The sequence below is a fragment of the Silurus aristotelis genome, assembly GCF_946808225.1.
Source record: "Silurus aristotelis genome assembly, chromosome: 10".
In the NCBI taxonomy this organism is placed as follows: Eukaryota; Metazoa; Chordata; class Actinopteri; order Siluriformes; family Siluridae; genus Silurus; species Silurus aristotelis.
In genome coordinates, this window is record NC_139583.1 from 9099581 (window position 1) to 9113880 (window position 14300).

The following is a 14300-nucleotide window of genomic DNA, read 5'->3' on the forward strand; positions in this document are numbered from 1 at the left end:
CTCATCACCTGTCCAGTACAGTCTCAACAATGAAGCATGGTGGTGGCAGCATCATGCTGTGGGGGTGTTTTTCAGCTGCAGGGACAGGACGACTGGTTGCAATAAAGGGAAAGATGAATGCGGCCAAGCACAGGGATATCCTGGACGAAAACCTTCTCCAGAGTGCTTTGGACCTCAGACTGGGCTGAAGGTTTACCTTCCAACAAGACAATGACCCTAAGCACACAGCTAAAATAACGATGGAGTGGCTTCACAACAACTCTGTGACTGTTCTTGAATGGCCCAGCCAGAGCAATGACTTAAACCCAATTGAGCATCTCTGGAGAGACCTAAAAATAGCTGACCACCAACGTTTACCGTCCAACCTGACAGAACTGGAGAGGACCTGCAAGGAGGAATGGCAGAGGATCCCTGAATCCAGGTGTGAAAGACTTGTTGCATCTTTCCCAAAAAGACTCATGGCTGTATTAGATCAAAAGGGGGCTTCTACTAAATACTGAGCAAAGGGTCTGAATACTTAGGACCATGTGATATTTTAGTTTTTCTTTTTTAATAAATCTGCAACAATGTCAACAATTCTGTGTTTTTCTGTCAATATAGGGTGCTATGTGTACATTAATGAGGAAAAGAAATGAACTTAAATTATTTTAGCAAATGGCTGCAAAATAAAAAAGAGTGAAAAATTTAAGGGGGTCTGAATACTTTCCGTACCCACTGTATATTGTGGGTCATGTAGAAAACCGTTAAGTAAAGTGAAAATGTGTTCACGCAAAAAAGTTACAATATAATTGCAAAATAAAACCTGAATGCTAATGAAGATTAGGCGATTTGTATATACCAGTTGTTTTTGGGTAGATTCTTCCCTTAAATTCACTCTTTTCCTCCCTACAGGTAACATATGCATTCTTAATGCTGCTACTCCAGCACAAGAAAAGCGCAGAATTAAATATTCTTCCCTCCGAGAATGTACAGTGCACATTTAATTTTCTGATCCAATTTGTGTAACTGCATTTAAAAAAGAATTCTGGCTATATTTGCATAAATCATTATACTAGCCAGTAGGAGGAGATAGTTCAGTAGTGGCTCATCCCTGTTTCACGCACATTACATTCACATATGATTAAGAAGATTGGCTTCTTAAAAAAGCCCTGCCTGTGCTGCTTCTATACCGAACCACAAAAGCGACCAACTCATTTGATCAGCGCAGACATGAAAGAAGCCTGCGGTTTCTTCAATCTGCAATGGCGCCGTTCCAGCTCCTCTGTCACTCAGAATATTTTCATCCATTACATTAGCATGTGTGGTTTATAGTTGAGAAGTCATGGCATGTTTGACAAGAACAGTTTCAATGATAGCAGGCTCTTATTTTACCGTGCCACAAAGTTTCAAATCCAGAGACTAATCTTCTAATGTGGCTTATTTCAGCACAGGAGAAGTGCCAGAAAAGCCCATCAACACTGCCTATACTAAATCCTGTCTTTTTTTTAACCTTAGTGTCATGGTTGTCCTCATGTGGGAGGGTTTCATCCACTGATATAAATCTTCATTTGCAAGATGACAGCATAACAGGCCTTTACATAACCAACCTCCTTCAGTCCAATATGAATTGTAGCAGCGTTTTTGCCAGCAGACAGGAATTTACTTGTTCCGAATGACCGAATGGGTGCAGGGATGCAAAAAGCTGGAACATGAACATCTGAAGCTCATAATAAAGCGCTGAACTGCATTAAAACTTAATACAAAAGAGTACGTTCCAAGAACAACATAAAACTCATAACTGTAAGATGTTTCTGACACAGACGTTTAAAAGAGGACACACTTTTCTCCCATAATTACAAGTGAAAATATTAAATTTCAAAGCCTGGATAAAGTGCTATAATTATTTTCAAACATTTATAATTATAATACAGTATATTTATTTCCAGGCCATGGTCTACAGAAAAGTAAAGGGATACCTAACTGATGCAATCACAGGCGACTTTCAGGTTAATTACAAAAAGTCTTAAAATAACATTACTCTATCTGAAGAGAAGTGAGCACCGAAATATTCACGACATGCACGAAACTAAAATGATTAGACCTTGTTTTTCGAATGATTTCATTCTGTTAACTATAGCAATTAGTTGCAACATCTTTGCATGGGACGATCTGGACCAAAGGTGATAAATCAAATTGCAATACCGGGAAGAAGTGAATTAAGTTTTAAAATGTACTACTGTGAAATATTGTGGCAATATTTTCTTTCCACAATAAGTCTGTTTTATTCACATAATTATCATTTTCAACCTTAATATTATTCCAGTACTTAATTAGTTGTTTATGAATTTTTACAATTACTTTAATGCCTCTGGCACAAAAGAACAAAATGCAACGGGAAACTCTCATTTACTGGAAAGCCTGCTGGTCAGTTTTACTATATTTTAGTATTAGCCATATTACTTCTCATAACTGAAGTCGGAATTATGGACAAAATAAATGTGTTGCTTCTTGGCCAGCCCGAGAACTTTATTGAAATTATTTCCCACTGCAGCATCTATTTTTCTGTGTAACCTTTCCCCCCTTATATATAGTGTTCAGACTCATAAACGCAATCATTTTTAGAAATATATACTGTACAATATAAACCATCTCCAAACCAGAACTACATCATATACACCATTAACCGCATTGTTATTACTCCATTAACCAATCCAACATTATGATGGTGACACATGCAGCACATCTCAGGCATTTATTTCTATCCTTTTTTTCCCATTAAAATATATAAATTCAGACCTGAAATTTATAACCACTGTATGATGCTTAACTCACCAGTACAGAAGGACCAAGAAGAGCAGGAAAAGGCCAATGGATAAAGGGAATCCACTTGACTCAACTCCAAACATTGTCAGCATGGCTCTGGTCAAAAACATAAACAATTCTGATAAACAATCCAAAAGAACAAATATTAACCAAATGAAACAGCAGGTATGAAGTGCTATGAACATACAGGTATCACAAACTGCACAAATTGCATTTGATTGTATTTGGATAGTACTAAACAACTCTGATCAATGTTGCAGCTTTTGTTACCACCCTTGACTTACATTTCTAATGTTTTGCATAACAGTTAATGGTTAATCAGAGAAAAATGCAAGTCACAGCACAAGCAATGCAATCCAAAGTGCAAGAACTTCTAAAATACAGTAAAATGCACGTAGAACATTTGTATCTCCACATAATAATCGATTAAATCAGTTTTCACAAACATCCTACATGAATCTACTGTAAACAACTCTCATTTAAAGAGACATCATTTTAAACATAGTTTTTATAGTCTAGAACTATTACAGCACACATCTGGCTTGGTTTTTCAGACATACAGCTCATATACAGGCATACAATTACAGCACATACTGTACTTCTGTACAGTATGTGCTGTACAGCACATACTGTACAGATGTAAGACTAATTAAAGGAAAAATCAACATCAAGTGTCTTTGCAAGGTGTTGGGCCACCACACGCTGCCAAAATGGTGTCATGTGTTCTTCACAGAGAGTATACAGGTTTTTGTACCTGTACTGAAAGGATGAAGAGAAATCCTTCCAAAACAAATTCTCTTACTTGTTATGATGATGGCAGTGGTGGACTGAGCTGTAAAACATGTCCCTCCAAAATCTCCCATAGGTGTTCATTTGGGTTGGGCTATAGCATACATTAATTTGATCTTCATGAGGGTTTCAGGGGTTTTAAAATCTCCTTAGTTTCACTATCGGGTTGAGAAACAACCCCCTAGTCTAATATGATACAGCTAATGGTGGTGCTGTGATTAGAAACTGACCCTGACACTGATGAAGGGTTACAACACTACCAGACTGTGAACAGGAGATAATGAGCATAGCCACAGATAGACTGCAGTCATAATTGTAGTTAGAAAATGTAAATAATTTGTTTTCATATTTTTCACATTGCTTTGGCTATTGGGCATATGTGTCTCTCCCATAAATATATCATAGGTGATCGTCAGACCAAATATCGAATAATCTTTGGTTTTGCTCCCCATATATGTGCAGGAAATAGGGCACAATTTAATGGCTAATTTTGAGATGTTTCTAAAATCTGGACCCATTACAGCACTATTAAAATGGAAAAAGAAAACATAATCCACAGAGATAACTGAGCAATGTGTGAATTGTTCAGTTGTGAAAAGGCAGACACACTAACATCTGAGATTCATTTTCAGAAATGAAGTTAAACAAGTTCCGCAACACCTCCATAAATAAACCTATGATGAAGGAAATATTGAAAAACAATAAAGTGTCATTATACTAAACCTGCAGGAACACATGACTCAGTACAAAGAACAAATTCAGAATGCAAACCCCATCACGATTATACCATAAATAATATTACTAAGAGAGAGGGTTGTGGTTACCCAGTTACATAAGTAAATTATGGTTCCTGGAAATTCTTTAGTTTGTTTCTATCCTCCTGAGACACAGACTATGCTGTTGGGTGGGTCTTTTATTTCTACTGGATATTTGTATTATTCTGGCCATTCCAGATGCCAAAAGACCATGAGGGTTTAGTGTTTTCTGTTAGAACAATTAAAGTACCATCATGCAATGGTTCCATCTGATTTCAATCTTCACAGATTCGTTTAAAGACTTTAAAGTTACACGGCTGTATGCAGAATCCGACAATCTCAAGAAGCACTTTTTTAAGAGTGGCGATGTAAGCGTAGTTTCATGGTTAAATTGCATTTTTCACAGCAAGCTGAGGGATGTTTTTGCACTGTAAAAAAATATCAAACAAGCTGCACTGCAAACAAACATCTGGACAAAGTAGTCTTTTAAAATAATAGCAAAATTTTTTAGCATAACACATCTGGTTTAGTTTTCCAGACACACAGCACAATGTATAAGCAGACAATTACAGTTTATATATACTGTATATACACTGTAAATATAATGTATATACACTGTAAATATAATGTATATACACTGTACAAATGTGACACTAATTAAAGGAAAAATCAACATTGTCTTAGCAAGGTGTTGGGCCAACATAGGCTGCTAGAACTGCGTCACTGCTCATTGAAACAGTTTATAGAAGTCTCTGGCGCTGTACTGAATTGCCGAAGACCATACTTCCAAAAGATATTCCCTTAGGTGTTTTGATGATGGCAGTGGTGGACAAAGCTATCGAAAATGTCACACTAAAATCTCCCATAAGTGTTCATTTGGAATGAGATCTGGTGGTGTATATATCAGTTTCATCTCTTCAGTGGTGCAGGGGTTTTTAATCACTTTAGTTTCACTGTTGAAGGAACAACCCACCAGTCTAAAGAGATCCAGCTAATGGTGGTGCTGTGATTAGAAATTGACCCTGACACTGTTGAAGGGTTCAAACACTACCAGACTGTGAACAGAAAATTATTAGCTAAGCCAAAGATAGAGTGCAGTCATAATTGTAGTTATGGAGTGACCTACACTGTCAGTCTGCTCATAGGTGCGTTTTCTTCATTTTAGAATAATAATGATGACATTAACACTGGGAAATAACACCTATGGATTTGTTTCATGGCCAAGAAAATTGTTAAAGGAACCTAAACCTAACTTATTTAATATTTTTTCAATCGCAATGTTCCCAGTGAAGCGTTGCACGCTCTTGACATCCCCACAATAAGCTTCATGAGTAAGCTCTTCATGTGGGAGAGGTTTTCTCCCAAGTGAGCTGAGTTCCTCAGTGCTTTTTCCTAAGATCTTAATGAATACGACTTGATTTAAAGACTATTTAATTTCAATTGAAATAAAAAATACATTATACAAATACATTTACATTCAGGAATAAAATTGTGAATTTATTATTAACGTGTGTGTGTGTGTGTGTGTGTGTGTGTGTGTGTGTGTGTGTGTGTGTGTGTGTGTGTGTGAATGCATTGTACATTACAGTATATCGTGGGTCCTAAACCACTGGGCTGCAAACTGGTACCACACTGTGGATCATTTGGTACTGAGTCACACAGAAACAATTAAAACTCTTTCATTTTAATTTTATTACCATTTTCTGAAATATTGCAGTCTGCAGCGTGTTTTAATAAAAAAAAAAACAAACAAAAAACAGACCATTTCTCGTAAAAATCCAATTTCCTGCACTTGTTCGCAGTTTTTTCTTCTATGCAGTGATAAAGCTTCCACTGACTTTAAGTTACATTTTCTTTATATATGTAATCATTTTGAAAACAATTAAATTATATACAAATATGTATAATAGTAATAACTGTGGAAGTCTTCTGAAATAAATAAGAGGGGTGTTCAAGTTTTAAACTTATAAAATAAAAGAACAAATTTCAAGGAATGGAATCTGAATTTATTCTTCAACATACTCCTCTGCTACATTTATACACTAGCATTTAACTAATGCCTGGAAATATTTAGCATAGAAAGCATAGTCAGTACACCTGAACCATTCTAGAACAACCTGCTTCACATCATCATCAGTGCTGAAATGTTGACCTCTGAGGAACTCGTAGATTATCCAAGATCTGGCGTTTTTTGCGCTGATTGTTCACAGGAATAAATGCTGTGGGTTGGGAACCACCAAGACCAGTATCGTTACTGACGGACGTATGGCTATCGTCTTACTGCGGCTGAGTGTCTCATCAGCACACTGTTGATATCTACGGGTTTTAGGCCTTCTTTCACAAGAAACTTTGTTGTCACACATCGTTTCATGTGCGCACTAACGCTGTTGTCTGCCATCTTGATTAACGGTCTCTGGACTGGCTTGTGACATGTGCGCCGACCATCAGTGATAGGACAAATTAGCCACTTACTACTTCCGTCACACTAGCATCCTTTTTTATACTTGTAAAATTAAAAGCCCTGGTTTGAACATCCTTCGTAATTTACCCTAACCCCATTCTTTTCAGATTTCTCTGTCTACTCTATCGTTTCCGATACACGTGATCGTCAGACCAAATATTTTCACTTGAGTAAAAGTACAAATTGTTTGCTTCCAAATGTACTTATGTTTCCAAATTACTATGATTTATTATGACTGTAATGTCCTATTATCTTTTTTATCACAAGATTCTTTGCTTAATCGACTTTTACCACACCAATCTATTAATAGAATAATAATTGGTCAAACACTGATTAATATCTAATAAAATTATCATGAGCCCAAAACCTTCTTTTCAAATACTTTAAAAAGAAAATGCACAAATGAGGCCACAGGTGTTGTGGCAAGTTAGAGTCAGGAGTTTCTTCCATCATTTATTCGTCTCAAAATATTCTGCTTGCTGTTGAACTGATACTGAACTTTACGTTCGTGCTAAGTAGATACCACCAAGTGCCAATCAAAATCAGTTTAAAACAATGCACGCACTTTTTTATTCACACATAAATAAAAAGGAACGACTGATTTCGCCGACTGTAAATAAAATGTACTATTAATGACTTTGAAGTTAAAGTCTCTCCAAATGGAAATACATTAATAAAGTACATATATGCAAAGAAAAGCTACTTAAGTACGGCAAAGAATTAGATTTATTTAGTTTTCAATTATAATTTTGTTTATTAGAGTTCACAAACATTCCGTTGAAATGGAGAATATGTTAGAAATGTATTGAATAGAATTGTGCTTTCGCACAATTTCGCATTTGTGGCTGATCCACAATATATCCTATTGATGATCACGAGGCTATCTGTCACAATCACAGTGTCACAATCTGATTTTCTGAAATTTTTGCAGATTTTTAATCAGATTTTGATCTTGTCACAATCTTAAGTGATTAGCCCTTTTTTTATTCCAAATTATAGACCAGGTTCCGGTTCACGCATGCGCAATGTTGTGTATCCCGTTCCCTCTATTAACAATGAGGCCAAGATTCATCCATTTCAACCAAATACACACAGAAGACTCGGCTTGTAATAATGTTGGCGTTTCAGCATTTCTGACATCTGCGAAAAGTCTGGATATAATTTCACGGTGCAGCAGGGAAATTACACCCAGCGGACTGTGATTTGTATAATCCAATTTCATAGCACTGCTATTTTATTTGTTTTATCCAAGAGAAGTAGTAAACAAGGATATAAAAACTAGTTAGATTGTGGTTAAACAGAAATATATAGTTTACTGAAGGGACGTATAGTTATTTATAAACATGTCACTTTCATTGATGCAGTGAAATCAGACCGATTCACACTGAGGAGCACAGAAAGAGCACAGAAAGAGCACAACACTGGGCATTGCTCAATCCCACAAAGTATTTACTCACTCACTATTAATAGTGCACTATGCCAGGTGTGAGGACATGCACTATTCATACACCCTACTTAGTACACAGGATCGAATTTGGGATTAACCCTTAAATATTTAGTCTGCTATAGATCCTGTGGTATTGCAGGATCTTTTCCCCTACAGTCAGATGTATACACACTGACCATGATGCCTTCTAGTTCTGGAGCATATAATCCTGATGCACCAGACACCTTTACTATAAACTTTTTATTTTCTAGAATTAGCCCGTTTTGTGGTCTTCCACGATATGCTATTTTAACCGATAAGAGTTAGAGGATTACATTAGACATGGTGATCCTACACACACAGAGGAATAATGCAGGTTATGAAGCACGGACGCGGTGGAAAGCTTACCTCTGCCTCTTCCAGCGCGCAGGAGTGTTTGTTTGTGCCCAAGTGCTTCTGGGTAATGTAGTGCAATACAAAATATTTAAATAAAAAAGACTACCGTTAAGCAGATCGGGACTTGTAGTGCAAGACATAAGAACAGCTGGTTTGTTTAGTAAAAAAAAATATTAATGTGGACAACAAAAAAAAATTTAAAAGCAGAATCACTGCATTTAGCTTAAAGTAATATAATTGTAGTATAATCACTACTGCTATTCCTACTACTACTTTTATATTTAACATTACTTCTACAATTATTACTAGTACCGCTGTTGCTACTACTATTACTAGCACTAATACTACCAATTCTAGTACTAATACTATCATTACTTATATTATTACTACTGATAATTCCAGTACTACTACTACAACCATTACTAGTTCTAATACTACTAAAACTAGTACAAATACAAATTATACTACTAAAACTAGTTTTACTACTACTATTACTAGCACTAATACTACCAATTCTAGTACTAATACTATCATTACTTATATTATTACTACTGATACTTCCAGTACTACTACTACAACCATTACTAGTTCTAATACTACTAAAACTAGTACAAATACAAATTATACTACTAAAACTAGTTTTACTACTACTATTACTAGCACTTATACTACCAATTCTAGTACTAATACTATCATTATTAATCATATAACTTATATTATTACAAGTGATACTACCAGTACTACTACAACTATTACTAGTTATAATACTATTACAACTAGTACAAAGACAAATATTACTACCAATACTAGTTCTACTACTACTATTACTAGCATTTATACTACCAATTCTAGTACTAATACTATCATCACTAATCGTAGGACTTATTACTGCTGATACTACCAGTACTACTACAACAACTATTACCAGTACTACTACAACAACTATTACCAGTACTACTACAACAACTATTACTAGTTCTAATACTATTACAACTACTACTAGTAGTACAAATACAAATAATACTAACAATACTAGTTCTACTACTACTATTACTAGTAGCAAAGCCTTAATTACTACTACAACTATTACTACTACTACTACTACTACTACTACTACATCTACTACTATTCCTACTACTATTACTAATACATAATATAAACTATTAATTTTAGTACTACTTTTATGCTACTACTACTACTACTACTAGTAGTACCTCTAGGTCTTCCATTACAAACATACTACTAATAATACTTCTACTACTATTACTACTACTACCAATACTTATAATACTAATCATCACTATCATAATTATTATAATCACAATTTGTTGAATAATTATCAATATTCTAATAACATCGTATATGTTAAAGTTGTTGTATTCTTGTTATTATCATCATCACTATTATCATTACTAATATTATAGTTGTTTAGTTTACCATTAAGCCTTTTTTAAAGCTTTACTGCCAAATGTCTTATTTAATCACATTTCTCGTTTCATTTTGAAATGATTAAACTAGTAATAGTAAGCAGTCAAACAGTTAGTTGTAGTTATAGTTGAGTTATAATGATATGTTTTCTCCCCAGTGTGTCAGATCTCTGACCAGTGTTGCTCTTTATTCACACACTTCCCAGCAGACAGAGGTGTGATTAAACACAGCGAGGATCTTTTCTTAAGTTGAGTGCAGTAAATGAGAGATGATGCACATCTGGATGAGTGGTGTGTAATCTGATTCCGCTCTCGGTCATTCTGGGAGGAAAGAAAAAAAAATACAGCGGCGTCATTGGCGCCCTTAATCCAGACACGACTTATAGAAACCAGAATCATTCAACAGGGTAATTACTGTAATTACTTCATTGGAGGTTGTGTGAGATCGAAAGGGTCACAGGCGGATTCCGGATAGGGCTGTTTAGATGATTCATTTCATTTCATTACAAGTTTCATTTGTGAACTAAAGATTTGAGTCTGTATTATAAATGTAGGTACTGTGTCACAGAAAACTTCACCTTTGCTACCATAGTTCCCTTCCAGACTACTAAAATGTGCTGTAAACTCTTGAAGATCTTAATGAGCTGATCATATGGCAGCACGTGTATGGACAATAGAATAAAAAGCACAGAATGTCTGTACTGAAGCATTAATCATTTATTATAAGCAGTATAGATTGTAGGCATCCTGCTATAATCTCCTAAAATGTTGTTTTTCTTCTCTGTGATTATGGTATATGGTGTATTGATGAGCGATACAACAGATTAAAGTTAAACCAAATTTATAATAACTTTAAGGAGGAGGTGGTGGGTTTAGTGGTTAAGGCGTTGGACTTTAAATCAGAAGGTCACAAGTTCAAATCCCCCCCTGCTGCCACAGCTGGGCCCTTGAGCAAGGCCCTTAACCCTCTCCTGCTCTGTTGTAAGTTGCTCTGGATAAGGGCATCTGCCAAATGCCATACATTTTAATGACATATATGATCAAATATGCTGTATGGAGATCTTACAAATTTCGAGAGGTGACTATGCTACGGTATTCTGCCAGGGGAATGAATGGCTTTAGGACAGAGAAGTTTGTGTTTTCTGCTTCTTCTGATTTATGTGATGAGATGAGTGTGATGAACTCCCTTGTGAATGTCATTTATTATCGCCAAGCCACCAATGTTTGGCCCTTGAGAAAGTCCCTTAACCCACTGTGCTTCAAATCATGGCTAACACTCCGCTCTAACCCAAGCTTCCTAACATTGAAGAAGAAAAATTTGCACCCTGCTTTAATGTATACAGTATCTGAAAACCCTTTTTTTTTTTTTGCAAATGCATTACAAAATATTATGCTTTTTAAAAATAATGTTGCATATGAAAAGATAAGGAGCTCATCAAGATGCAGAAACGACAGGCGTGTCTAACATGAAATTTGAGATTTCTGCATGCAACATGTGTAAAGCTGCTTTTTTTTTTTAGGAGGCGTAAAGTCCTCTGAACGATTGCATAGGTGTTTGATTAGCTCTCAGGCTCGGCTCAAGTCGTCTCGCTCCGCTTCTTTCACCATTGCAACTTTTGCAGGCACTCCGCAGACATGCCCTGTGCAAGCTGAAGCCCCTGGAGCTGCAATCCGACTCAGCCTCGGAGCCCGACAGCTGTTCTGCGCTCGTGCGTTAGCGGCGAAGTTGCATCTGGACTGGTTCTTTTGTTTAATCCGGCTATTACGATTGCGTTGTGGATGTGATCCTTCTCTCTCTCTCTCTCTCTCTCTCTCTCTCTCTCTCTCTCTCTCTCTCTCTCTCTCTCTCTCTCTCTCTCTCTCTCTCTCTCTTCTGTTCTTCTCTCCCCGATGAACTGGCTCAGTAATGTGGGAGACGGCGATTCTGTCAGCGGCTCAAGATGGCAGATTTTTTCCCGAGTTCTGAACTGAAGCATCTCTGCACATTTTTGCCATGAACAGCAGGAACCCTTGCACCGATGGCCCCTGTATACGAAGGTAAGATCCAGGAATATTGATAACATCACACGATCATTTGTACGATTTCTCCAAACGGGCTTTCTGGTCCTTTTTTTTTTTAGATAGGATCAGTGATCAGAAGAAATCGGACCGGCTTTTGGCATCATTCGTAGACTTCATGCGTGCACTTCGTGCTTAAGATCCGGATATTTGCTTTTGCATATTGTTGTTGTTTTTTGCGTTTGTTTTGTCCACTAACGAGCAACATTTGCGGTCCGCGAGCGCATATACGTGCCTGTAGAGTCCGATCGCCACATCGCACTGCTGCCTTTGAAGATCTTCTCCGATCTTCTCTGATCTTCTCATGGTTTTTGCACGGATTTCACAGTCCGATTAGAACAAAAAAAAAAAAAAAAAAAACGAGTGCGTACACACTGGAGTTGAAATGAGATTGGACCCTGGTGATCATCTCGGAAAGCAGAACAGCCCAAGAGATCAAAGTGGATCTCAGTGAACGGCACGCGCGCGGCGGCTTTGATGATCTTTTTTTTAAAGGATCCATCACGTGTCAAAAAATACATTTTGTGTCATTTGAGTGTGATATTAACTGAAATGTTAGACTCCACATGGCCGTCAGTCAAAAGTACTGACAGATTAAATGTCGTGCATGTAGGCACCTGGTGATTAGATTAATCCTAGGGCAAAAATTGAGCAAGTGTGGGCTTTCAGAGCAAATCACACCTCCTATATCTTAACCTACAGGCCTATTAGTTAAATGCATGCTTTCATGTCGATCTGATCTGTTAATCCGATTAAGCTATCTGTTCATCCAGACTAAAAGCAAGGCTCCCGCATCATTCTGCATCATGACTGTCTTGGACTGGAAAGTAAGAGCCCCCTGATTTGAGAAAAACCAGGACATTCTTGCATTGTGGAAAACAAGATTAACTTTTAGTTGTGCTGTGAATCCGAGATGATTTCAGCATGATGATCTCAGCGTGATCGAGTCTGATAGGAAAACGCTGAGTGTCCGGAGTATATGCGGTGCGTAACTGTTCAGGTTATAAAGCATTAGTGAGCCATAATGTTTATAGATGTAGTGCAGAACTCCATCTGTAAATGAGAGAATAAGAGACATTTTGAGAGCCAGCCGTTGTGAGCAAATAATCGGTGTTATTTTGAAGTGTTGATTTTTGTTGTCAGTTCGGGATGAGAGCTGTAATTGATTAGACACACTCCCCCTGGCGGAGAGAGAGATATCACACGCTTTCAATGAACATTACACACATCTGTCTTTCCCTCTCATGTTCCCTGTCTCTTATCTGAACCACCTCATATTGGGAAGTTAGACCATCACTGGTGTAGTACATAGAGTCTGTGACAAAATAAAGACAGATATACAGACAAACAGACCTATGCTGTAAATTTTTAAATAGATAAACACACATTTGAATCTATCTATTTGTATAGAGAGAGTCAGACCTGGTGTATTACAAGTCTGGTATAGATAGATAGATAGATAGATAGATAGATAGATAGATAGATAGATAGATAGATAGATAGATAGATAGATAGATAGATAGATAGATAGATAGATAGATAGATAGATAGATAGATAGATAGATAGATAGATAGATAGATAGATAGATAGATAGATAGATAGATAGAGAGGAGGGAGAGAGGGAGAGAGGGAGAGGGAGATGACATAGTATAGGATTTTTCACGTTATCATCCTCTTTCCTATAAAATAATGCTGAGTATCAGCTGACATCCGACGCTGATCACAGTAACTGAGCTGAGTCGCCTTGAGCTACTGTTGCTAAGTTATGGGAAATCTTACAGGTACAGTGAAAATGGCGCTGAGATAATTAATGTATCTATATACACATATATGATCTGTATTGTGTCAGTCACCAACACACCTCTTCCCCTCATAACATAGCTCAGTGGATCAGATTGCAAAACATGTCAAAGCCACTCATCATTGATGTGGTTCTTAAGCGTTTTTTTCCTTCAGACTGATTTAGACAAAAGTCCAGTATAACTTAGTGATGTGCTTCTGAAGCTGTAGGGGGTAAAGCTGGTCCCCACATCTGACGATGTTTAAAGCACATCATTTTGTTTCATACAGACATAAAGATAGATTTATTAAAACAGTAGATGGATATACAGGTTCTGGTATAGAACTGCGTTTGTTGACTGTAGTTCGTCATCTGTGTAAGTGCTTCTGAAATCCTAAACTCCTA

The 14300-nt window shown here is 36.8% G+C and overlaps 3 protein-coding genes across 9 annotated transcripts in view; 1 reads left to right on the plus strand and 2 right to left on the minus strand.

Moving 5' to 3' along the window:
* tbxas1 (thromboxane A synthase 1 (platelet)) overlaps nucleotides 1-8685 on the minus strand; it is a 67945-nt gene extending 59260 nt beyond the window's left edge. The window contains exons 1-2 of one of the 4 annotated variants that reach the window (XM_083551950.1): nucleotides 8642-8685; nucleotides 2812-2898 (exon numbers count right to left, since the gene is read on the minus strand). In XM_083551950.1, coding sequence (XP_083408076.1) covers nucleotides 2812-2894 — 83 coding nt within the window. In that variant the 5' untranslated portion in view covers nucleotides 2895-2898; nucleotides 8642-8685. Of the gene's footprint in view, nucleotides 1-2811; nucleotides 2899-2989; nucleotides 3068-8641 lie in introns of those variants that run through there. The other 3 variants (XM_083551952.1, XM_083551949.1, XM_083551951.1) reach the window with 3 other exon arrangements.
* The window catches only part of LOC310731884 (uncharacterized protein), a 421718-nt gene that overhangs the window by 193639 nt on the left and 213779 nt on the right, over nucleotides 1-14300 (minus strand). The gene's annotated exons all lie outside the window — the stretch shown is intronic.
* The window catches only part of hipk2 (homeodomain interacting protein kinase 2), a 92622-nt gene continuing 89907 nt past the window's right edge, over nucleotides 11586-14300 (plus strand). Inside the window, exon 1 of one of the 4 annotated variants that reach the window (XM_083551884.1) lies at nucleotides 11586-12093. In XM_083551884.1, coding sequence (XP_083408010.1) covers nucleotides 12075-12093 — 19 coding nt within the window. In that variant the 5' untranslated portion in view covers nucleotides 11586-12074. The remainder of the gene's footprint in view (nucleotides 12094-14300) is intronic. The other 3 variants (XM_083551883.1, XM_083551882.1, XM_083551881.1) reach the window with 3 other exon arrangements.